At 36.5% G+C, this 27,977-nt stretch overlaps 1 protein-coding gene across 1 annotated transcript in view; it reads left to right on the top strand.

The window, feature by feature from the left end:
* The first annotated feature begins 5,011 nt into the window (after window positions 1-5,011).
* The window catches only part of LOC122803983, a 639,968-nt gene continuing 617,002 nt past the window's right edge, over window positions 5,012-27,977 (top strand). The window contains exons 1-2 of the mRNA XM_044073662.1: window positions 5,012-5,117; window positions 10,425-10,537. Coding sequence (XP_043929597.1) covers window positions 5,072-5,117; window positions 10,425-10,537 — 159 coding nt within the window. The 5' untranslated portion in view covers window positions 5,012-5,071. The remainder of the gene's footprint in view (window positions 5,118-10,424; window positions 10,538-27,977) is intronic.

Genomic DNA, 27,977 nt, shown 5'->3' with positions numbered 1-27,977 from the left:
CCCCAGGACCTCTTCAAGTGGTTTCAAACAATACCACAGTCACGTGATACATCAATAAGCAAGGGGGAACCAGGTCATATCCACTTTGCAGACTAGCCATGTTAGCTTGGGATATAGCTTCACAGCACACTCTCACTATACAGGCATCCTACATTCAGACAGAGTGAAACTGTGTGGCAGACAAGCTGAGCAGGACCAGGGCAGACCCTCACAAATGGAAACCAGATGAGGGCTCTTCTAACATTTGATCCATCTGTTGGGAGCTGTAGACCCTTTTCCCTCCTCTTTGAATAATCAACTGGTAAAATGCAGTTCCAGGACTCTATGTAAGAAGGCCTAGAAGACAGATGCATTTTCTTTTCTTATCTTTTCTTTGGACAGGAATATTCCTGCATGCTCTTGCACCATTTCTACCAATATCCAGGGTACTTCTGAAGATTACGCAACTGTGGTTCTGCCTTCTTTCGGAAATGGCTGGAGCGATTATTTTAAGTTTCTTCACAGACTGGATCTACTCACACAAGAACAGGGGTGTGTTTGATACGCTCAGTCATCAATCATTTTCACTTAACTTATAGGGTGTTAATTCCATTTAGGCACCTGTTTTCTGAGGACTTGCAGCAGGTACTAATGGAGGTAAGAAACCTGCTGCTAGAAAATCCTATATTAGCAATTGGAAAAGGTTTTCTAGTTGGTGCCAGCAACATAATCAGCACCCATTCAAGGCTAGCTGTTCTCTGATTTTACAATATTTGTCTGAGTTACTATCCTATGGCCTTTCTTATGCCTCTGTTAAGGTTCATTTATCAGCCGTTTCAGCATGTATGCTCATAGATCCTCCTCTTTTAAGGTGGTCTCATGCCAAAATGTTCTTGAAAGGGATTTTGCATAAAATGCCTCCAAATAAATCAGTGGCCCCTCCTTGGGATCTTAGGTTTTGGTTAGAGAAGCTAATTAACATTTTTTTCTATTTGAGGCTGCTAATCTGATTGACTTGAGGCTCTTAACTCATTATATCTGAGTGACGCCTCCAGGTGCATCTGCAGTTAACTCCTACTGACTCCTCTAGGTGTCAAATATTGCTTGTTCATATTTGGATCAATAATTTCAAAACCATGCTATGTACAAGGTTTTAAAAGATTTCATCCTAAAACTTACACAATGGCAAACTCAACTGCATTAATATTTGACCTGTGTCTAGTGAAGGTAAATGGATAATTAACTGTTGTTTTTTTATGATATTAATTTATATAGATATAATTTTCACATTTTTCTAAATATCTCAACAACCAGGTTACACAGACAAACTCCTTAACCTCATACAGAAGCTCTCAGCTAAATGAAGAAAATGCTGTTGACAGTATATGTGTAACTTGAGTGGTTGCTGAGATATTGTAAATTGTTTACAAAATATTATAAATGTAGTAGTTACTGTGACTTATAAAATTTGGTTTAAAACCTAGAACTTAAAGAATACTACTACTACAAAATAGTTTGTGCTGAAGAGTTTGCCGTTTATACTTCTTTCATAACTTCTATGGTTCCGAGATATAAACATTTGTTTGAAATGTAAGGACATCATTTAATTTTTTCAAAAGGCTTAGGCTCCGCCATTGGAAGTTATAGTGCAAACTTCCAGAGCTCCACTGGAGTGAATGGAAAACAGTTTTACTAATTGCTCTAACCTCTGGAGGAAGGGTATCCAAGTTATAAACTCTTATGGTGAGTCAGCCTTACCTCATTTTCCATAGGGACCAGGTTTCTTTGAGAACTAATCTTTCTTTTATGCCTAAAGTGGTATCAAAGTTTACTTTAAGCCAAACTGTCCATCTCCCCATTTTCTTTACTGAACCTTAAAATGAGGGAGAAAGGATACTTCATACCATGGATGTCCACAGACAACTTGGGTACTATCTTGACAGAACTAAATCTTTCAGAACTTTGGATCAATTGTTTAATTCTTGTGAAGGTAAGAAGAAATGACAACCTATGTCAAAACAAACTATGAACAAATGGTTGTCTAAAACTATTACCTTTTGTTATAGTCACCATAACAAATCTGTTCCAAGCAGAATCAAGGCCCTTTCTATTACGGCCTTGGTTTCTTCTATGGATTTTTGCTAGCAGTTGGAGTCTAGAAATATTCTAGGGGCTGCTACTTGGTCCTTTAGCTTGATTTCTTCTCTAGGTCCAGATCAAGCTTTGCTAGGAAAATTCTCTTGGTGTTCCTGGACTCTTCTTCTTCCACCTCCCAAATGTAGTTAACTGTGGTAATCTACCCATACTGCTAAGGTCACTGCAGCAGTGAGATGTATGATGACCATAGTACAGCTGTGTAAGTTAAACTTACCATAACAGTAGATGTTCAAATGATCACTGCTGTAGTAGGTGTTCCCTCTTTCTACCCCTTATTTTTTGTTGGTGTTTTTTTTTATGCCAGGATGTGGACATTTATTTTTTGTTCTCTCTAGCATAGCCCTTTCAAGGATCAGCCTCTCTTTCTTTGCTATCTGGAAAGCTCTGAAGGAATTTGCACCAAAACTTGTCTTTTTGTCAGCTCAGCTTGAGCTGCCTGACAATTTGAGTATGTGGAAGGTGCCCTGAACCTTGGATATAACCCACATAGTTAAGGGTACTGCAGCAGTGATCATTCGAACATCTGCTGGTATGGTTAAGTTCAACTTATACAACTGTACTTTATTTTAGCAGAACTTCATCATAATAACACAATTAATTTTCATCTTCCTTAAAAATAACAGCACCATACATCATGTGACCTGGTTGACTTAGTTACATAATATATGGTGCTGTTATTTTAAATAAACTAGAAATTAGTGGTGTTATACAAATTAAATTCTTAAATAAAGAACACAAGTGCTCAGAAGCTGATTCTGGGCTTCCCGCACTGTTATTTGTTTTCATTTATTTTTACATACAGCAATGCAGCAACAGAGTTTCTTGTTTTTAGTTTTGTATTGTTAGGTGTGTACTTTTAATTATACAAAATGGTTATTGAATTTCAGAGCTGTTTCTCATGTGTAACACAGTTCGTAAAATAAGAATATGTTATTATTCCCAGAAATATTTGAAGGCCGTTTTGATTATAAGCAAGTGATAATGTCCCACAAGGTGGCCAGTATTTGGAAATACCAGACCTTTCAATGAGGCTGGATAACATGGACACCCTCATTGCCTGTGGAAGGTCTGGTATTGCTGAATACTACCCATCATGGAGGGAATTATTATGCTTAGAAAATGGGCTGTGAACTATTTTTTTACTATGGTTTTATTTAAGTTTCTTTTATTAATGATGCTCCGTATGTTCACTTGAGTTTCCTCTGGGTGCTCTGCTTTCCTCCTATATTTCAAAGACCTGCAGTAGGTGGAGTGGCACTCTAAACTGACCATAGGTGTGAATGTGCATGTGAGTGTGTGGTGTGGAAGAACAACCACAGCAGGGCTGGCCATCAAGCAGTGAAAACCTTGGCTCTAGATGAGTGTCACTATTGAAGTGACACCCCCAATCCCATGTGCAAAAAAAAAAAAAAAAACAGAGAGAAAGAGAAAAGAGGGTTGCTGATGGGTTTCAGATGGATGGAATAGTCTGTCCACCTCATATTTTATTATTCACTGTGATGCCTGAGATATATAGTATTTTTTAGTCTCATTTTCTAAAACAACTTCTTTCCTTTGGTTACCTGCATCTAAGAACCTGACCAGAATGTAATATGTCTGTGCCATCTGTATCCCTTTACAGCACTTTTAATTAAAGACTTTCAGGGAGCTCCTCAGTTTCAGTTTTATTTAAGGTGGTGCATTCCTGACTACTGGCATATAGTAGTTCTGTGTCTTAAATATAACATATAAATGTAATAGTAAATAAAGTCCCTAGTTTCCTGGCATTCAAAGTCGGGTAATCTGTATTACTGCAATAGGGAAGAGTAAAGAAGCAGGCATGGTAGATGCAGGAGGGTTACAGGACTACCGGACATTATGCAAGGGTTTGCAAATATTAAAGTAAAATGAATGAGAATGCAACATGCATTACCTGTGGTAGGGAAATATTTTTCATTAATATTATTTTGATTCATATTCCATTCCAATAATCTTGGGGTACCTGACTATATGCCTGCTGCCTATTCTTCTGTCTATATGCTCCCAGGAAGGGATCTCTGTTTCACCAGAGAAATGCTTATTTATTTTGTTTATTTACACAACCCACCAACCATACAAATGACTAAACAAGCATACAACATCTACCTATGCACATTCACAGCCATGATGAAAGCAAAAATAGACCAAAACGCATGTGTGCTTAATATCCTGTAGCATCCCAGTTAGTGAATTAAACACCATGCACTTTATTTACTTATGTACTTATGTATGCATCTGTTTATTTATTTGGTACAAGGATAAAATGCCATAAGTAGGTGCTCTTGTTTTTAAGGAGGTTCATTGTCAGTGTACCCATTTTGGAACATTTAATGATCAGAGGGCGTTGTTATTTTTTTCAGCTAAATGTTTAAATTTCTAACTATTTTCATGGTTTCACATTAGGGATTTTGAACTCCCAACAATTTTCATATGGATAAATACTAAACTTCTCTGGCACTAAAACAGACAAGATTCATTGTAAGAGTTCCAAACCGGTGCCAAATTCAGTCTACACCTCCTGAAAAAAATAGGCTGGAATTGGGCATACTTTTCACTGTCTTGAGACTGAGTTATGAAACATTAACAGTGACTTCCTTGCATAGCATAGTTCTCTTTTAATAGAACTCAGAATGTGGAAACAGCATATCCTGGATATATGTCTGACAGCCTCTCCATTAAAGTTACTTAGGGTATAACATTACAAAGTACCTGTTTAGAACTAACAGATGGTATAGGCCATGTAATTCTTTTTCAGTAGGTGGAGTCATTACCTTACTGCCTGTTCAGAAAATAAGACTATTCATTACTTCCTTCATAGTGTTGCTGCCTTCTTGATTACAGTTTGGTTCTTTGTAGGGCCATCACAGAGAGCCATACTGATGGGATATCAGGTGTACAGCCTGAAGCTGAAGTGAGAATGGATATAACGCGGCTAGCCGTTGAAGCAGCACTGAGCAGAAAAGGTCTGTAGCTTCGTTATTAATACAAGAGTAAAGTTTCTTTGTGTGGTAATATGCTGTTTTTTGTTTTTATTGTAGTTACTTATCAGCAAAATAAACTAAAGAAAAATACAACCAAATGAACATAATGCTACACTAATAATTTTGTTAGTCTTAAAATCCAATCAGTCATGTCACTATAAGCATGTTTTAGCTGGCAATAGTTAGCAAAATATCCATGTTGCATTAATTTGTTCATTTAGTAAGAAAGAACTGCAACTCTCCAACAACTAATATGAAAAGCATTATTGGCTTAAAAAGTTAATCTAAAACAACTTTCACCATTGTTTCAGACTTGAAAACTGCAAGTTGAAGTTAATGGAATAAATATTTTCCATGTACTACCATGAAAATTAAGGTTGGTAAATGTTTGACTCTACCTGCTCAGTTCGTGAAAGAGGTGACTGGCAAATGATTGTTGTATGTGCTTGTAGCAAGGATTGTCATACCAGTAAGCAACCTATTGGTTGCATCTGGTGGCCCATATTAAATAGTGTGCACTTCAATTCACAGTTATTCTTTGTAACCACATCTATGTCCTCTTTACATTTGTAGGGCTTCTATGCCCAGATGTATGGTGCAGTCAGGAAACATTGAGATTGTAATATAATCATAGATATGCTCCATAAAATGAAAGGAGAAGATCCTTGAAATAGGCATAATTTTATTAGACTTTTATCTACTTTCAGTATGGTCTATAAATAGGATTTTTTGAGTAATCTTGAAATACTCTGTGGAAGAAAAAACAGAAACACTGACACATCTTTTGTGTCCACGATGCTGTGTTTCAACCACCATACCTTGTATAGATTTTTAAGTTCCTACCAAGCTTATGGCTGAAGGATCGTCAGGAAACAACAACCCTTAGTATTAAGAGGACATTAATTACCCCTGATAAAATTATTCCCATACCCCAGGCATGAATTTACAGTCTTGCATCTAATTGGCAAGTCTAGTTTTGCAGGTAGATAGGGTATAACATTGTTTGACATATAGAGACAACTATTATTACAAAGGCAGGGAATGCACTGAGCCTGAATCTGTCAAACCAGCAGGTGTTGCTGATCCCATAGAAGAGTATGAAGTCTTTGATGTGAGTGTTAAATAGACCATTTTGTTCTGTGAAAGTTGAGGAGGTAGAAAAGGCTAGAGATTCAGTGCCCAAAAGGCTTAACAGATATTTCCCCCTCAGAAGTTTATATAAGACAGAGTAGTAGGATTAGGGCTTTTAGTCTTTCAAGAAAGCAATAATTCCCAACAAGGTGTATGTTACTATGTAAATAATGTATACCCAGGGGTATTCTGAGGCCTGATGCTGCAGATGGAGGACCTCTATATCCCCTGAAAGGCATAATTTACACAGTAACACACACCCTGGAGGGCATTATTTACAGTTAGAAAATAGGCTACCTGTAAATTTTTTTACTTATTTTTTAATACTATATTCAGTAAAAGACAAGAAGGTAGCAAACCCAGTAGGTAATTCAGAAATAAAATAAAATAAACCAGTCACTCCAAGGGACCAGAACTTGTACCCACAAAGTGTTTATTGTCTTACAGCTTAAAAAAGTTTAAAAACAAACTGCTGAAAATCAAACATGTTTAGCGCTTTCATCTTACAAGTAAAAGACATCATCAGAACTATTGCATTTAGAGCAGCTAGGCTTTTATAACCAAAACCCCACCCTTAACTGAAAACAAGTCATGAAGCCAAGTCCTGCATTTAAAGCTAAATACTCAGCTAGCACTCACCTTTAATAGATATGTGTAATAAATGGCTACAAAATAAAACATCATGAATAAAATAAGTAAAAATAATGTACATATATACATGCTGTCCTTGCAGAAACCATACTACAAAAGCAACAAACAATTACATGTTCTTACGTACATTGCATCACCTTGTCTTTTGCCACCTTGCATTTAGACTACCTACATTTTTATTGATCTTTCTTTTAGCTCACTGGCAATAGAAACTGTTTCATTTAAGCCTGGTGGCACAGTAGCATTAAATCTCAACTGCCAACGCATTTCTTTATGCGACAACTTATTCTTCCAGTCCCCACAATATTCTGCCAAATCAAATTGTTCTACAGCAAAGAACATAAATTTATCAAACCCCACACAGGTGACCGAGTGCCTAGCTAAAGCACTCTTGTTGTCATTTCACTGGATGCTATAAACATGCTGGTAAATACGTTTATTAAAAGCGCTATTGGTTTTGCCACTGTATAAAGCTTGGCATTGTGTGCACACAGCAAAATAAATCACGCTCTCCGTAAAACAATTAAATATGCCTCCCTTGGCATAGCCCCTGATTTTATCATACAGCCACCCTTCATAGTGCCATTCAACATAGCCACATTGATTGCATCTTCCACATCTAGAATTTTTAGGAAAATTATCCATCCTGCATGTAGATTTATTCTCCAAAATGTTTTTAAAATTACTCCGTCTTTTAAAAGTGAAAGTAGGCTTAACCTCATTAAATCTCAGTGTGGCCTCATTGTTACTTAAAATAAACTAATTTTTCAAAATGATCTTTTGTATTTCCTTGGCATCAAGTGAGTAATGAAAAAACATGTTAGTACTTAAATCAAGGGACTGGTTGCTGTGAGCAACAACATCTGGATTATTGTTGTACCCATGTTTAAAAATGGAACCATATATACCATTTCATTCACTCCATACCTGTCATGTGACCTCATCCACCAGGGCACAAGGGTAATACTATATTATTATTTGTTTATATTTTTGATGTAAAATAGTTCCCTTGCTTAATTATTTCAGACTTGATGAACTATATGCAAATGCTGTTGGAGGAAGCATTTTACATCCAAAACATAAATTTGGTTAGTATTTAATGTCTATATACAAACACACACAAAATCATTCAGAAGCAGTGTATCTTAATACCAACCATTAAAAGTTTCATAATGCCGTATCTACTAACTGTCTAGATTTTCATAAAATGTCTAGATTTATATCTCATTTTAAACTGTTCCTCATAAAATTTGTAGTTTACTGGTAAATCATTGGGGGTTAAACTCACTAAATAATGACATACATTTGAGCTTCAGTCTTCATATCTTTCATAAAAATGCATGCTAACACTATTCCTCTTCTAGCAATGCTTTAAGTTTATAAGAAGGATACTTAACCTCTGTGTCTTTGTCACACAATTAATTTGAGCTTTGTTCAGATTTACTGAGCTAATGGGGTGAGAGGTGTGCCACCCTCTTCCTTAACTGCGGCCACTACTTGATCTCAATCTCTCTCGTTTTCTGTCTCTCACTTCTCTCTCACTCTCAGTTCTACTTTCATGCAAACAACCACTCATACACTCACATATGCAGAGATAAACATATACACATACACAAACACATGCATCCTTCTTTTCTGTTTTTTTATTTATTTTTCCTTATGTATTTGTTTTAATTGTACTCTCACTAAAGGTAAAAGAATGGTGACTGTTAAACATTTTTAACTGTCCTAGCTTCATGCACCTTAATATGCTGCTGTGAATAGTCACACTCGTTTATCAGCAGACATTAGCTGTTTATTAACACACTGCTGGAGAAAATTCATTCTCCAATCAAGAGATGATGCATGGTTTGCCCATTCTGTAATGTACTTCAGAGAATGTAGTCCAGAAATCTTCTTGGTCAGAAACAGTTGGAGTCTTTTTTTGCTGGTCAAGGACCATTGTATTCATGGGTAGTTTTAATAAGGTAGGAGTATACAGTACTGAGACTGCATAGGACCGTATAGAAATACTAGTATCATACCTCTCAAATGAGGGGGGGGGGCAAAGGCACCAAAATAGGGACCATACCTTTCAACCTCTTAGAGCAAGAAATCTGGACAAAGCCATAAATAAAAGTGGGACATAGGCCCAAAAATATGGACATGTTTTATATATTGCTCTTACAAACTCAAAGTTTATAGAATAACAGGTTTTGCATTAATGATTTGCCACTAATTTGCTGGAAAACCATAATTTTATGAAAAACAGACAAAAGTAAGAGGTATAAATCTGGACATTCTGTGAAAAGCTGTACTACTGAGAGGTGTGATAGGGACATATTTTAAATATTGTTCTTATAAACTTAGAAAGTTGCTAGAATAACAGGTTATACTTTATCATGCATTTTCTGAAGGATATAAACTCTGAAACTCAAATGTCTGTCATTACTTAATGACTTCAGACGGTAATGATTTGCCTGGAATCCAGAAATTTTGTAAAGAACAGAACGAAACTATGAGGCAAAAATCTTGACCGTTGAGAGGTATGTGCACATAAAATGATCAACTGAGACATGTTGATCAAAAGAAAGGTGGTTATTAACATAGATAATTGTATCTGTTTTGAGAGGGGTACCAGCAATGCAGTGGGGGGGGTGGGGGGATAGTATCTTTTTTTACAGGCAGCTATACTGCATTTTTTGAGATTTATACCAGGCACTGGACTGGTCCAGACTGTACTGGAGTATTTGAGTGACTGAGGGACATTTCACAAATGTACTCACTTTGTAATTATCCTCAAACATAGTTAGCCTACACCATCCAGAAATGTAGTTCCAATAACCTTTAATATTAAGAGCATATTAGTTATCCCTTGTATGCAGAATGTTAAGCAGTTTGTCCCAGGGAGACACATGATGGAGCCATCTGGAATGATACCATTTAACTAGTAAATTGTTGAAGCCAATTATTTTATCTTTGAAATTAAGTGACATTCTTGTGATGGTAAAATACCACCCAACTTCGGTGGCTTTCCTTCCTTTGACATATGGGGGAGACTTTAATAGTGTCTTCGTCGATATTTCCTCCTGGATGGAGTTCCTAAGGTCATTCATTCCCACATGGGCAACCATACTCATGTTTAGATGTCTTGAAGGCCCTTGTAACATCCCTAATCCTAGCATAGACTTCTATAAATCTATCCTTATTCAGTTGCTATGGCGAGTGTAGTGCCTCTGTGACTAACTATGGAATCACCAATAACAAGGACTTTGTGAATTTCTGCAGGCCTATGGGACGTCAAAAGCAGCATGGCATATCTGAGGTCAAACATTGAAACAAAAATATTTAAATTAATAATCAGTGCTGCTGTCACCAAATTAGTATTTTTTCACTGAAAAAAAGTGCTGAGGAAGTTAATGGTTAATTAAGATTTATAAGCAGAAAACATTATTTCATCTGACCTTCAGAATTATAATATGATTCAGTATAGTGTATCACATGTGATGGTTTCCCATTTCTTTGCAGAAAGAAACAACGAGGGGTTCCCTGACTTGAACAATATCACTGAGTTCCCTTTGCTGAATACATTGAATCCAGAAGACAAGAAGAGAAGCCTGGTCAACGTTTGTAACCTTAAGGTAAGCCATTATCCCTTTTATGCTAAACTATAAGCATGCATAACTGCTTCATTCAAAAATTAGAGAATCATAAAATGTATTTCAAAACAGCACTGAGTGTACTGCTCTGTACAGAGCTGCACAAAAAATGAAAAGTTTATTTATCTATCTGGTTAACCTGGTTGTCCTCTGGACATTGGCCATATTAAGTGGTATTACAGGGAGAATGGCCCTGGTATTCACAAATATAGGTGCAGTCCCATACAAGGGCCGAACACTAGGCACATGATCCAGCAACATGGCAGGAGCATGATTTCTAACTATAAGTAGCAATCCTGCCATGCTGGCTTACAGCAAGACCAACCAGAAAATCATAATCTGCATATGACTTATCCTCTGTACAGTTCAATAGCAACTATTCCCCAAAGTACGAACACACACACACACACCCACACACACACACACACACACACACACACACACACACACACACACACACACACCAGATCTACTGCCTTCTTTCTCCTTAGTCAATTCATATGAATGCAGATGTCAGCAGTCATGGCAGGGGCCAAGTCATTATGTTCCTGTTACCGTTACCACAGATGAAGTATCATTAGCATATTATGCTAATGACAAAATGAAGTACAGCAGCTGTTCTCATTGGCAAGAGGTTGGCTGTATCATTGTGGTGGGGGTGGGCCAAGTTTGGTTGTATGGAGTCTACTTGTTTGCACTGTAGTGCAAGCCAGACTGTGGTACTACATCTCATGGTATTTTCCTCATCCTACCAGAAATGCCATTCCAGGGAATGGTGATACTGTTGCTCAGCTTTGCTAGTTGGAGCAATTTGCTATCATTCCTTGGTGGTCCAGTGGTGTTATGCTGAGTTTGCAGTGTGTTGCCCACTATTGCACTCCCTTAGCTTCCTTTCCGTACTCCAAAGTGTAGACCACCATTTATACGTTTGTGAATTATGGACTGTACTGCAAATCCCCATTTACATCAGTATACAATTGTGTATGTCCCTGCTCCAATGCATACTGGGAGTTCTGGGAGAGTTTTGTGAATTGTGTAGCGCATGATGAGTGGGTTTTACTGCATACCAGCCCTACGCAATTGCAAAACATGGTAATGAGTAGTAAGGTTATGAGAAATTCCAAATATATAGAGATATACAAATATTACAAGAATGTTCCTTTCTTACCAGTTACATTTACAATCAGAAACCTGCCAAGCTAATCAGGTTACATCTGAAAATGCAATGACCTTTTCAGAGACATTAAAATGGTGGCTACAGATTCAAAGATGGCTGCCATTCTGTAAACACTACTGATCTGCATCTCTGCATATAACCTGTGGAAATCTAAACCCTGAGGTGGTATCAAGAACTTTTAAACAATAAATCTTGGCAAAAATAACTTCAGCTGCATCCATCTAGTATCCAGGAAGTGAACAAACTAAGAGAAAATATACTATCTAAGAGGATTATTACAGAGTATCTGCCTCTGAAGAGATTCTCAAACAAAGGAACTGTCTATTCAGAAGACTCTGAGTTTTACTGCTGATATAAATGTCGAAGGAAGACAAAAATATGGACACAACTACCACAAAAACGAAACTCTCAGAACTGCAATCACCGGAAAAAGATGTTACTTCGAAAAGACAAAAAATTATTAAACAACAGGAACAATCAAAAACAGGGACTAAAACTAAGCCTGATCCAATGTTGAACATGGAAGATATCAGAGCTGCTCTGTTACCCATTCAAGAAGTTCTAAAAGAATTAACTGTACAAGTACAAACTTTCGGAATCTCCTGTACTCAAATCCTTGAGAGAATGGATAAAAGTGAAGCTCGGATAGCAGACAATGAAGATAAAATAAATCTGTTAACCAAAAAATCAGATGCACATGAGCTTGAGATTCGAACTATGCAAGCCAAAATAACTGATTTAGAGGCAAGATCTAGAAGGAACAATATAATTGTCAGAGGAATACCGGAATCTGTACAATATAATGACTTAACTACATCCATTCTACAAATATTTACAAGTATTCTTACAGATCCTGATTTGTCAAAACAAATAATCATAGAAAGAGCCCACAGAGCTTTGAGGGAATCACAGGCTTCTAACAGTCCAAGACCTGTATATGTTAAAATTCTGAATTATCAGGATGTTAGCAGGATTCTCTCAACTATTAAAAAAAATGGAGGGTATGTTATGTGGAACAATAATAGAATTTCTGTGACTCAGGACTTACCTCTCCAGATCAGGCAAGCTAGACAAATGCTATCCCCTTATTGTAAACTTCTTATTGAAAAACATATAAAGTTTCAGATGAAGTATCCCAATACTTTAATATTCACAGTCGAAGGGTCCAAATATTTGGTTTCATCAAAAAATGAAGCAAAAGCTACCTTTTTGAAGCTTTTTAAGGTTTTACCTGCTTCAGAGACTTGATCTGGCTCTCCGTAGCGACTGGCATGGTATCCGAAGTTGGATTTAGCTGCTACTGTGGATCGTGGTCTTGGTAATCCTTTGTTTGCTTCTTGTTCTGTGTTGGGCCCCTTTTTGCTGAGATAAGAGTTCGTTTTTTAAATCCTGGACTTTCGAGACTGTTTTCCGAAGTTTTATAGCCTTTACGAAGTCTGCTCCTCTGCGTAGTGACAGGAAATGATTCTGTAGCTTCTAAGGGGGCTATATTCACTGTGGCACTTCCGGGAGTGCGTCGCTGTCAAGGTTCCCCCTTCGCGATCGTTTAGACTGTTTTTCAGGCTTGGGAAGCCGAAGAGGACTATGCTGGACTGATTTAAAGTAAATGCAGCATTGAAGGAAGCTGTGTAATAGTATTTCAAGCACATATGTACAGGATGCTGCATGTTTATTTCCCCTAATGGTCAAAATTTCTTAATGTTAAAATATAGTAATGCTGAACAAGGAATGGTTAGACAGGTAAGCATTTAGGGCAGGATTCTTCCTTAACATTATTAAGTGTCTGTATGTTTGGGCATAACACTAAGAAATGCTGAGGTTATTAGCTTAAACATGTGAAAATGTATAACTAAATATCAGGGTTGTTTGAATGCTTATAGGACTATATTTTTACAATAATGCAGATTTTTAAATGTAAATAATCTGGTCTAAAAACTGAACTCTCATTTTATTGTATAAGCAAGGGGTTTTAATATAGATAATTTGAAATGTTCACTTGAAGTTTAGTTAGAAATAAGAAAAGTTAACTATTTTTACACAACAGATGTATATGTAATGTTTTGATTTGATGCTTTTAGACAGTAATAATTTTTTATTAGGATGAGACAATCAATACTTATATGATGTTTCTAGTTAGATAATTAATGATTTACTCACAAGTAACTGATACAAGAGATGTGGATTAATAGTGGTGTTTAATAGGGAATGTTTAGATTAGGCTTTGTAGAATTAGAGTTAGGTGTTATAGGTTTTGATTATATTATATGTCTTATTTATTGTTACCTGAAGTATATATCAAGGACTATGTTAGTAGTTAATACAATTGTTTATTCTATGCAAAACCTATACATGTCCTGGTCCAAGGGTAGAGTGGGTAGGCACTGGTATGGGACGGGATATCAAGAATGCTTCCAAATCATATATATTGTTAAAAAGTCTCTGAATACACTTGATCTTTTCCTTTTAAAGGTTTCAAAAAATGAATAACAGAGTAAAATGTGGGAAATAGACTCATGGAATATAAAAGGGCTCCAGAGCTTAAAGAAGAGGAAACTATTTCTTCATTTACTTTTGCAGTCTGGGGCGTGTTTTACACTACTTCAAGAAACACATCTAACTAATGATCAATGGGCAGAGATCAAGAAAAGGAAATGGATTAGAGAGATCATAGCTTCAGAAGGTAAGACCAATAGTGCAGGGGTAGCCATAGTTATTAAAAATCAATATCAAGGTAAGATTCTGGACTTTAAAATAGATAAGGAAGGAAGATGGTGCTTTGTTACTCTCTCTTCTAAGATACATGATAAACCTATTTTACTTTGTAATCTATATGTACCATGTAGTAATCAACAGTGCTTTATAGCATCATTATATCCGTTGTTAAACCAATATAATAATTATTATATAATAATAGGAGGAGATTGGAACTCTTATCAAAATCCGAAATTGGATAGGTCTTGTTCACAAAGGTCATTTAATAGGCAAGCGGTGGTTGCATTAAATGATTTGAAAGAAGACTTCCAACTATATGACCCTTTTAAATATCCGAATAATCCTTCCAATGCAAACAATTTTACTTTTTATTCACCGTGTCACAAAATGTGGTCGAGAATAGATTTTTTTCTGATTTCACAAACAATGATTAATTTTGAACCATCAGTTCTCATACATGCGCGTTATTTGTCGGATCATTCCAAAATCTCATTACACTTTTCTAAAGATTCTAGGTATAATTTGTCTCACAGGGGCTATAATTGGTCTTTAAACCCAAATCTATTAAATAAAGAAGAAATAATACATGAAATCACGAATGTTCTTAATAGTTTATTAGTTAAGTTGGAGAATTCTCAACATTCGCCTGATATAGAATGGGCAACAGTTAAGACGCAAATAAGAGGGATCTTCTTGCAAAAAGCTTCATATTATAAAAAAATATATATTAGAGAGATACAAGATTTGGAAGTTAAAATAAATTCACTTGATCAAAAGCTGATTCTGAATTACAACAGTCAAACAGAGGAGGAATTATTCAAATGCCAAAAAGATCTTTTCTTAATTCAAAATAATAGATTGACGTTTTATGAGCATAAAATGTTAGCGAGGTATGCTAATCATATTCAAACACCATCAAGGGCATTAGCTAGAATTATTAATCAGTCAAAATCAGCATCTGTAATTTCGGAAATACAGCTTGGCAATACAATATATTCTAATACCACAGATATTATTAATGTTTTTGAAAGAATATACTCGGATATTTATGCGGATCAAAAGGATCTATCTTTAAATGGATCTACTGAGGAATTTTTCCAGAAAATTAGTTTCCCAAAAATAGATGACATTTCACAAGAAGACCTAATTAAACCTATATCGAGGGAAGAAATAACTGATAGAATCAAAAATCTCAAACCATACAAGGCACCGGGGCCTGATGGCCTGACTGCTGAATTTTACAAAACTTTTTGTGATATTCTGGGTAAAATACTCTTGATTGTATTTAATTATATAATTAATAATAAAATTAATGATCTCCATTTTAACGCATCAAAAACTATCCTTATACCTAAAATGAATACTGATACTCAGAATCCGGATAATTATAGACCTATCTCACTTTTAAATGTTGATATGAAAATTTTGACTTCTATCTTGGCTAATAGATTGAAAAGAATTATGAATCAAATAATTTCTAGTGAACAAGCTGGTTTTGTAACTGCCAGACAAACAAGTGATAATACATTAACACTACATTCATTAATTTCTTATGCTAAACAAAAGAATTTAAATATTTATGCACTCATAATTGATGCGCAAAAGGCTTTTGATAGGGTTGATGTAGGATTCTTGTTTGACACTTTGCCACAGTTCAATATACCCACGGAATTTATATCATGGTTACAAATTCTATATACTAATCCTTACACTACTTTGTATATTAATAAAAGTTTCTCTAAAAGAATACAACTTAAAAATGGAACACGACAGGGCTGTCCTTTGTCTCCCTTGTTGTTCAATATATATTTAGAACCTTTATTTTTATATATTAAACAGAATGTATATCATAATGCACCCATATTATATGGAACAAAAATATCCATGGCGGCGTTTGCAGATGACCTTAATATTTACTGCACAACACCAATATCAGATACTGAAAAATTACTGAAAGCGGTGGAGAACTTTGCGGTAATATCTAATTACAAAATTAACCTCAAAAAAACAAGCATATTTCCCTTAAGGACTCCGAAACCCTTTTCACTTCTTCCATTGGTGGGACAGGTAAAATCTGAAGAGAAAATTAAATATCTGGGTATTACCTTTTTTACAGATGATAAGGAGTTTTATAATACTAACATTAAATTAGTCTGGGATCACATAATATTTGATTTTAAAAGATGGAAAAACCTAAAGTTACCGGTATTAGCAAAAGTTGCAATTATTAAAATGAATGTTTTACCCAGATTATTATATATATTTAGATCTGCTCAAGTATTTATTTCCAAGGGTTTTTTTAAACAAATTCACAGGGAATCGGCTAAGTTTATTTGGGATCCAAAAAAGACCAGAATATCATATGATAAATTGATGACCCCAAAAAATAAAGGGGGACTAGACTTACCAAATTTCGAAACGTACTATTTAATAATAAATTCGAACAGAATCTTAAGAATTGCCAACTATGATACATCTAGCAATAAATGGACACCAATGTGGGTAACTGTGAACTATAAATATATCTTGAATTTGAATATTAACCCCAAAGCAGTACCTTTTTTAAAAAAGGAAATGATTAAATCGTATGATATAATGGATCACATTAAATTATATATAATGTCAGTACAGAATTTATTTGGATCTTTAAATCTTACCCAGCATATGATGGTCTTCCAACCTTTTCATAGAAATCCTAACTTGAAAATTAATAATAAACTAATAAATCTTAAAACTTTTCCTCTTATGATGAATCTTACCTTACTTGATATATATCCTTACTTAAAGGAATCCATTAATACAATAAGACAAGAAATGAATCTGCCCAAATCATATTTAACTATTTTGAGACAGATTAAGGAACTAGCTATAAGTTATTTTGATGACTTTAAAATTAAAGATGAGGAAATAACAAAATGTTTCAACTTGTGGCAATCTCTTCAACAAGATGTCAAATATATAGCAGTCACTAATAAATTAATAAAGGATTTTAAATTTCAGAATACAGTGCTTATTTCAAAATATTGGAGGGAGAAATTACCACTTACAGAGGATAAGCAGTTCATGAAGGCAATTAATCTAACAACGAAATCAATATCTTTTCAAAAATTAATGTATACTCAACTTATGATTTTTGGCAATGCCTATTATACACGCCTCAGATTGCACAGGTTTAATTCTAAAAACTCTTCAAACTGTCCATATTGTACAGATCAAACAGCAGATCTTCTTCATATGTTCTGGAGCTGTAAATGTATCTATAAACTCTGGAATTCGTTAAAACTACAACTTCAAAAGATGGGATATCAAAGTTCAACACTTTCATGGGAATTCATGATATTACATATCCCTCCAAAACAACTTCCTAGATCCCAAGTCACTATATTTATTAATATTTTCCTATTAATAAAACTTTATATAGTTACAAACTGGTTAAATCCATCTCAAACCTCATGGAACAATTTTAGGACTTTAGCAATAAGACATATATTAGCTCACAAACTACTTTTGAAGGATCATAATAAAAATATTAATAACCCAAAGATATGGGAACAAATTTTTAATATCATACTGGCATAATATATGGAGATCGAGTGTATTGTGAGACATATATACTCATTACGGGAAAGGATGTTAATAAGTAAAGATTGAGATAACTGACTTATGTAAAATTCTTTTGTTATATGTTTCTGTATAACTTGATGTTACATTTGGAGGCATTCATGTAAATATTGTATATATGTTTTTGGGATTGAACTAGATAGGATAGTTAGAAGGTATTAATATTTTTGTTTTGTTTAAGTTTGTATGGAAAATGCTAAAACAATAAAGATTTATTATTGAAAAAAAAAATGGTGGCTACAAATAATAAACAGGACTTAGGTTTATAACATTTTGTTGATATCAACATTATTACTACTAAGTATATGAAATCCTAAAAAGGGAACTGTTTGGACTGCCAAATGAAGATCAGATGATTTGTACATTCAACAAAACCCATGAATTTTGCCTTGGTTTACTGATAGTGATCATAGAGTTGTTTGTAAATTGGTAGGTAGTATAGGGGCAAAGTCTTATGCCATGAAAAAGAACTGACCTTGCCAATGTTTTTTCATCATTTTGCACTCTGCAGTGTGCTACCGAACCCTCAAAACTATACTTCTGTTATGATTTATAAAATAGTCTGATGCTACAGCTGTCTGAACTATCAATTTCCATCATTTAGTGAGGGCATTTTTTCAAATATTGGAGAAAAAAATGTCCAAAAAATCGATATCCAAAATATTTTACTGCATTTGGCTAATAAAATATGACTAAATTTCCAGTGGATTATGCTATGTCAGGATATGCATAAACAAGGGATAAAGATATTTGTGTAGAATTTTATGCCCTATCTCTACACAGTGATGATCCTTAATACTCTGAGCTCTGCTGAATTTTGCAATTCTTAGCAGAAAATTTCATACTTGGTGAGCATAGTTACAGGCTGGTTGATATATACAAATGCACAAATAGTAGAAGCCATGGTGTTACATAACACTAACTTCTGACTTAGAAGTTATGAATTTTTTGAAACTCTGATGTCTCTCTATCTATTCAATGCAAAAAGAGTCACAAAAATTCCACTTAAGTGGCATAAAATAAGAAAAGGGAGTCTAGTATAGTCCCATATAAAGGTTTTAATTTTATATCAAATAGCGAAGATGTAAGCTGGTTCTAACCTGATAGCAAACATTTTGTCACCATGGCAACAAGAGAGCCTAGAGTATGTTTCACTAATGCTTAATTCTTTCAACGTGGCATGTAGTGACTTACGACTGAAAATATCAAAATGCATCGTCATTAAAAAAAAGAAGTAAAATCTGCATCTTATTAAATAAACATTCCGACACAGTTAATAGTCTTGTATCCATACATGCCCTGGCTCAAATGCCATACTGTACTTCTGTAAGAAGGCCATTTTTTGAAACTGACATTTTCCTCACAAATAACATTCTCAGTCACATCTGTCTGTTGATATAGGAGCATAAATTACCTGTGTTGGAGAAATAACTAGAAACTCTACTTTTGTACAAAGAAAGAACAATTTTCTCCCCTTTCATTTACTAGGCATTTAGTGTTTCCCTGATACTATACATCAATATGGGGGAACATGCTGGTACATCTATATCCAGCTTATTAAACTTAGGAGGACCAGGATCACTAGCACAACATCATGGTCCTTAAAATTGCAGAGCATACATGCATGCATACATAAGCTATCACCTAATCACCTGTACAGGGAGACTAACAGCCTTGGCTATGCCCAGTTATCCCATTTAATCCAAACTGGCATCTCCCACCCTTTATGTTTTTCCTCCAGCAAACCCAAGCTCACAAAAAAAGCTTCAGATGCCTAACCTTCCACTGCAAGTTCTATTTTTTATTCTACTTTTTCCCCTTTGCCTAGTGACCATCGGATTACCCTCCCATGGAAGTCATGCTCTGGGGATTATTTAAACATTATAATATTGAAGTAGCTGAAAAACACTGGAAACATGACCCACAAAGCATCACAGAAAATGATGAAGTCTACATCACATGGGATCACTCATTATGAACAGTTCAAAAGACAGATGTGTGAAAACCAGATATAGTGGTCCATGAAAAGAAGACAAGTAGCATTGATCATTGAAATCCCTATTCCCAGTGACTACAGTGTCTTATATACAGAGAGACACAGTCATAAAATATCAGGATCTGCAGCCAGAGATGAAAGCAATGTGGAAGAAAGATACCCAGACAGTTCCAATAGTAGTAGAAATAATGAGTCTTATACAAAAGTGTCTACAATTGTATTTAGATATGTTACTGATACATATAAATCCGTACAAATTGCAGAAGGAGTAATTACTGGGCACATTCCAGGTGATGCAAAGACCACTTCTGGCTAACATCAAAGATTGAAACAATGCTAATTTCATGAACTTTAATCATACTTTGACTTAGGAGTGGGGTCCATTCCTGTCATGGTATTAGAAACCCAAAAGATTTGGAGAAATTAAAAAAAAAAACTTCCTTAAATCCAGATTAAACTGTGTTCATTTGATGTGCACAACATGTCTTCTGTCTGCTCTATCCATTTTTCCATAGTAATCTCTACTCACCGTATATAACCATACTCTGTCCCTGTACTGTTCTTTACTTTGGATGAAAAAGCTCACAATCATTTACTCTCTCCTACATTTTCTGCTTCATCTTTTTCACTTTTTTCTCTGCTATTTCTCTTTTATTTATTTATTTATTTATTTATGTATACATTAGTTAACTGGGTAGGTGTTCTGGTCCACAGACTCTTTCCTGGAAGGTCATCAGGCTGCTAACAGCACTCCAGCTGTGGCCTAACTAGCGCTTGATAAAGTGGAGCCATCACCTTCCTGTTCTAGAATTCTAGCATCAAGAAATGTATTGTAACATTTGATTTCCTTATTTTGCTAAACTTTTATGCAGTGGCTGAGTATTCATATTTTCAAAAATGATAAGCACTAACCCTGCCTCTGTGACATAGGGGGATGAATTACCAACTATGCCCCAGAAGAAATGTTTTCAGGTACCAGCACAGAAAGCTGCAGATGTCATCTGGAGGTTAGGTATTTCAACTTGCTGCATGGCATTTATACAGGAGTATAAGGGAGAACCTAGCAGTGGCTCTGTACTTCAGAGTACTGGGCCAGTAATCAAGGAGCCTCAATCCTTACCACTGACACCGGAGAGGGATGTTCACTTGGAACAAAAATGAATTCACCCAGTATTTCCAGATGCAACTGTCTGCATCAAGCACAATTTCCCTTAAAAGCACACAGGCAACACAGTCAGTCTGGGAGCTGGCTCCTCTGTCTGTCTCTCTCCAGATACCCAGTAAGACTCCACACTGACACAGGTGTAGGGTTGAGTACTCAGCTGAGTGTCCAAGCTAATTCCTCCAGCACCCTCTCTGTGTAACCAGTGCTTCATGTCCTTGGTCCAAGCAGCTGACACACACACTCTTTGAGATTTGATTTTTACACACACACACACACACACACACACACACACACACACACACACACACACACACACACACACACACACACACACACACACACACACACACACACACACACACACACACACACACACACACACACACACAGGAAAGGCTGGCACAGATTTACTAGCTATGCCCCCTTTTGCCCAGACTATAAGATAGTTACACCACCACCAGACAGTCCAAAGCCAGCTACTCTAAGGCTCTTGCAAGGGTACACAATTATACCGAGTGAAATTAATATTAATACAAATGGTAATGCTGACCAAACAGCAAGGCTTTCAGGAGTGGCCACAGTGTCAGCAAATAAATATAAGTATTCTCAAATGTTAGAATATTCTCTAAAGAACCAGCCATAATGAAAAGTTTAAATATATTTAATAATAAATAATAAAAGAACATAAAAATACTAAATATCTATTTACAATAAACACCAGTTTCAGCCAAAGGAAATATTAAAAATAACACAGGTGGACAGGTTCACACAGTTACAGAAAACAATACTTAACTAATCTCACTATATTTTCCTGACTGATCTAAAGAATTATTATTCACTGGTTACTTACTAGAGCAAGGGAAGATGAAGTAGGTGAAAGATCTTTCTTTGTCAGGTTACAAACACTGAGTGCAATGAGACTTCAGTCTTAACTAGTATTAAAATATTATTTTTAATGATGGATTACAGAATGACATCACATACATCTGGCCAGATGACTTCTGGTTCCCATGCCACCCCCCCCCCACCCCGGCTAGAAGCTGTCAGAATTTAACACATATGTGTCAATAATACACACACACACAGCCTTGCTAAGATCTGCTGCTGCTCCTGGAAGTCATAGCACAATTTGAAACCTCCACCCTTCCAGAGTAGCCAATGCAGAAAGCTTCCTAGTACAGACATTTTGTCTCTGGCTGCATTGAGAACTGTAAGATACAATCTTTATGGCCTAAACCAGGTAATTTAATTTCAAACTATTTTCAAAGTTTGAGATTAACCTCTTCTTTTCCAGTATACTCTGCATAAACATGTACATTTAAACAATTACAATAATGCATGTAGATTTATTTTTCTGTCCAACAGGGCACTCTGTTGGTACATTTTTGACACAAGCAGCTTTGCAAATATATTTTTCAACACAAGCATTTGTACAATTCAGTTTAATATATGAATGACATATAATTCTTTACAGAATTCTAGCTTGCTGTGCTGATATATGTTACACATTCACTGCTCTTCTCCTGGCATAGCTAGCAATACCTCACATCATCACATCTTCCCCCTTTGAAGACTCAAGCTAGTTTTTCAAGTGAACCTTGAGAAATGCTGCTTGAGAGGAATGAGCCTATCTGCAAATACATTAACTCATACCCTGTCTTGAGAGCCCATCTGCATTGCCATTGGTATCCCCACTACTGTTGCTGCACTGTCATATCATATACATGCAACCCTAGGCTCCAGCTTAGTAACTTGGCATTTTGCTGGTTGGCATGATGTAGATATGTTAAGGGATTGTGGTCTGTTAACTACGGTGAATTTTTTTCCATACAGATAGGGTTGAAGTTTCTGCAGTGGCCATACTATCGCTAGACATTCTTTTTCTACTGCTGTATAACATTCATCCCTAGGATGAAGTCTATGGCTGAGATATACCACTGGGTGCTCTTCTCCCTCTGAGGAAACATGACTGAGTACAGCCTTCACCCCATGGTTCAAGGCATTCACCTACACAAAAAATTCTTTACTGTAATCTGGACTGGCTAACACAGGGGTTCCTCCCAAAGGTCCTTTAAGCTTTTGGAATGCCTACTCGCAGGCTGCAGTCTACACTACTCTGTCTGACTTGTTTTTGCTTGTCAGGTCTGTGAGGGGAGCAGCTATTGTACTATAATTGGGAACACATTTTCAATAGTATCTCACTGTCCCCAAGAATGCCCCCACCTGCTTTTTGGTAACATGGCCAGGCCACACCTGAATGGCTTCCACTTTGGCAGGTTCTGGCTTGATCTTATCACTCCCCACTCTATGTCCCAGGTAGGAGACCTCTGCCATACCCACTTGACACTTACTGGGCTTAATGGTCAACCCTGACCTTTGCAGTCTGCCCAGGACCTCCCTGACATGCTGAAGGTGCTCATGCCAAGAATGGCTGTAAATAGCAATATCATCCAGGTAAGTAAGGGCATAATCTCCTGCTCTGCTAGGATATGATCTACCAGCCTCTGGAAGGGCATCTTTGTGAACTCATATAATCCAAACGGAGTCACAAAGGCTGGCCTATCGCTTGTGGTGGGAGTCAAGGGCACCTACCAGCAGCTCTTGGTCAGATCAATAGTGGTCAGATACTTATCCCCACCCAGCTGCTCTAAGGCTTCATCTGTTCTAGGTATGGGGTAAGCATCTGACTCTGTGTAACTATTTAGTTTCCTGTAGTCCACACAGAACCTGGTCCTGCCATCATACCTCTCAACCTGGGATCATCAAAAATTTGGACAAAGGCACATAAAAAATAGGTACAAATCTGTACATTGATTAACATACAATGTGCATGCATAATTAAGTAACCCCACCCACTCCAGTGGAATTGTGGGGTACCAACATTCAAATGTGAACTGAAGAACAGACAACCAAAATATGGACCCAGGGCCCAGACCCTGTAGTAAATGGTAATATTTTTTTTGTAATTTGTAGCAATGATGTTCACTGGGAAGGGAGAAGATGAACCTTAGGATTTTGTTTTTGGTGACTTGCGGTATGTGGGTTTTGTGGTAAAAGTAGGGCATTTAATGGTAGGCAGTATTCTAATCTTAACAAAATAATATTATAATTTGCTAGAACCTCCAAAAGTCATTTTTCATAGCCTACTGATCAGTGGAGTAGCTAGAGTTTGTGCTGCCTGGGGCTGTCTTTGAGTTTGCCGCCCTTCCCCCCTCACAAACTCATTGTCGAATGGGAACTCCCATACACAGCTCTCTCCACTGCAGCCATTCCAATGTCCCATTACTTAGCTATTTTGCCCCATTTACCATAAACACTGTAATGTGCATACTGCTTTACTTCTACAATGATTATCTGGATTTCATTTAAAATTTTTATTTTACATTTTATAGCACAAACAGTAACAGACATCTACTAAACAAAGCAATACAGTCTCACTATGAAAATAGACTTAGCATTAAAACTTCTCTGTCCTTGAAAGTAAACTCACATTCATTGAAACAGCATTGAAACCCACATTCATTGAAAATGCATCTGGCCAGTGGCGGATAAAGATTACCTTTGGGCTGTTTTCAAATCATAGGACCCTTGGACACAAAACATACAGTACATGTGTTCTTTGATACACCTTTCTGATTGTATTAAATTATATTCCTTGTATAATACAGCACACTTGTTAGAATGTGTTTTAAATTTATTTTTTTTATGTTTTTCTAGTAAGCAGTGAAACAAAATGCATGAACCAATAATGATAAAACTGCCCAATTCAGAACATTTCCATCATAAAAGTCTACTCAAACTTCTACAGTCCACCAGTATCAGTAAATATGCACAATCTCTGCAGAAGTAAAAGTAATCTAAATAATTCCACATTAAAGAGATCTGTAACTAATGAAGAGGTTTCTGCTAGCAAACAACTCTATATTTCATTGTTTTGTCTACAAATAAAGTGCCTGTTGCCCTTAAGGAATAAATTGCCTGTTACATTAAAAAAATAAGCTAGTAATATTGCAATAGGGAATGGATGGCAAACTGATAACAGGTTCATAGTTACTATGTATCTCTGCCAAAGAGGACATTCTCAGGACTGCAACATCCACCCCCTTTAAAAGTACAGCACAGTACAGTATCAACAATCCATCTACATACTTGGGAGTAGAACCCACAGACTTCTGCATCAAAAGCAAGTATTGCACCTGTTGTGCTACTAACACCAGAAACAGACTTGGTATAAGCAGCACTAAACTTCTCTCCCACCGAAGAACTATGCAGCACAAGAAATCTGGAAAAAGGCCAACATTTATTTTTATTGGGGAGAGGAGGCAAAACCAGGGACACAGTTTAAACATTGCTTGTATAATCTTAGAAAAGCTGCTAGAAAAAATGGTTTGTGTTACCATGCATGATAAGAAGACTGAAACTTAAATGGCTATCATTATTTAGTGAATTCAGTTCTCACTAATTTGCTAGAAAAAAACAAATTTTAAGAGGAACAGACCAAAGAGTTGAACACAAATGGTGGTGTGGGTAGGGAATTCAGGCTCTTGCTCCTTCCTTGTACCTAAGGTACAGGGTTTGAACCTGAGTAACACTAACCACCAGGTATACTGAACTGGGGTTTTACACACACACACACACGTGCACGCGTGCGCGCGCACACACACACACACACACACACACACACACACACACACACACAAAACACACGCACACAGTTGATTCATTAGAGTGCCCCCCCACACACACACACCCCTCAATGGTTGATTCATTAGAGCACCCCCCCCCAGGCAGATAAATACTTACGCACAATTACGGGCAGCAGTAAATAATACAAAACACGGCGGGCAGAACTTTGCCTATGCACAATTACAGGTAGAACTTTGCACACTAGAATAGGATCATAGGAAGTTACTAGGCAATTGGTCCTGAGACCCTTATAAGTTTAGCCAAGTCAGCACCCAATGCCCCTGTCCAGCAGGGACACAGGTGGAATCCCAGGGATGTATTTTCTGTTTCCCATCCAATTATCCAGGTTGAACTTAAAAAGGGGTAAAGAGGTACTCTGCTTGACATTGAGAGGGAGTATATTCCACAGATGGGGAAGTCTCTGGGACACAGATCCGTCCCGTCAACAAGTCCTATTGATGTCACAGTCCAGGTTGAAGCCACATGTGCGGGTTACTCGAGTGGAGCTTGACTTGCGGATATGCAGCAGTCCTATCAAGGCAGGCTTCGAGATCACCTTGTATTCCAGACAGAGGTCACCACTAAGGAGTCTGTATGAAACAGAGTAGAGGGGTAGGGCATGGTTAGGTAGATTTTTGAGGTTATTACTGAATATTTTGGTTATTACTAAAGGAAAAAATAACACTGTGTATTCCCTGACATTTTAACATACACTTAAAACATACTATGACTTCAAAAATCTGGTATCAGTACTGTGGTTACCTACTGCTACAACACTGAAAAAAATGTCTGGCTACCTGACATACACCAAGTGCTTTAAATTCTTAATCCTCTGGACAGGCCGAAAACCAAGAATCTGCACTATCACTGTGAAAGCCAATGAGTGAAAAGGCTTCAAATTTTTAAACACTTTTAATAATACTAACTTTAACCCAGCATCCTAAACCATGAAACAGAAACCATCTTAAGCAGTTTAGGACAGAAACAAACATTTTTGATAATAAAAGACATAACAGCTTACATCTGAAGAGAAACGGTTGCAGCTATGCATTTATTTGTAGCCAATTACACCAAATGAGGCCACCAGTTAACCAAATTATCAAATGTTTACAGAAGGAAGGAGTGGCACAATCATAGAATCATTGAATATCCAAAATGGAAAGCAATTTTACCAAGATTCCCATATTCAGACAATCAACAACTGTGGTGGTCCTACCACAACAACCTGGTAGACCCAGGCCCAAACCAAACATGCCTCCTTGAACTCATTATGCAAGTGTTCACTCTACTGCATGACATGGGTAGCCAAGTATAACAAACGAAGGGGCCCGAATACCCAAGGCCATTTGCCATCCCAATGACCCCCTGAAATCAACACTGACTTTCTGCTAACCACCAAGATTTGTGTGATTTAGGCTATCAGTCTTACTAAAGAAAGAAAGAAAAAAATCAGAAACCTTCAATGGAGCAAACAGGAAATCTCTTACCAACCACTACTTTAGGCATACCCCTTCTGGGTCACCAAAAACTGTTTAATAAGTTGCACCCCCCAATACACACACATGCATTTACAATGATCAGTGGGTGGGCTCCAAGTATCTCTTTAACTGCACTGAAATTTTAAAGACACGTGCAAGTCCCTGAAACATCTCTACTAGCTCATCTCACTTCCCATCCCATCAGCTGCTCCCCTACCCACATTTGTTGTGATCATTTTTTTTAATCCACTCATATGTTCACAGACAAATACTAAGCTAATGGTTTGCAGACTAGTACAAGCCTAGGCAATAAGCAGAAGATAGAAACAAACTCTGAACCTTGTAACTGTGAGATAAAGACCTCAACCATTGTGCCAATCACTCCTCAGCAAAATCATTTTATACATACATTTTGTATGTTACAGTTATGCTCAGTAATTCATGTATACATTTATGTGCAAACTTACAAGGTTACACACAAAACAGAAATCTTACTCATAATTAAATGCATGTGGCAGACACTAGCGGATCCTATATCATACTCGGCATTGCAACTTACAAGAAGAGGAATATAAACCAAGAACACT

This window comes from Protopterus annectens, chromosome 6.part0 (assembly GCF_019279795.1).
Source record: "Protopterus annectens isolate FY-2018-M chromosome 6.part0, PAN1.0, whole genome shotgun sequence".
In the NCBI taxonomy this organism is placed as follows: Eukaryota; Metazoa; Chordata; order Ceratodontiformes; family Protopteridae; genus Protopterus; species Protopterus annectens.
This window is presented reverse-complemented; position numbering and strand designations above follow the sequence as displayed.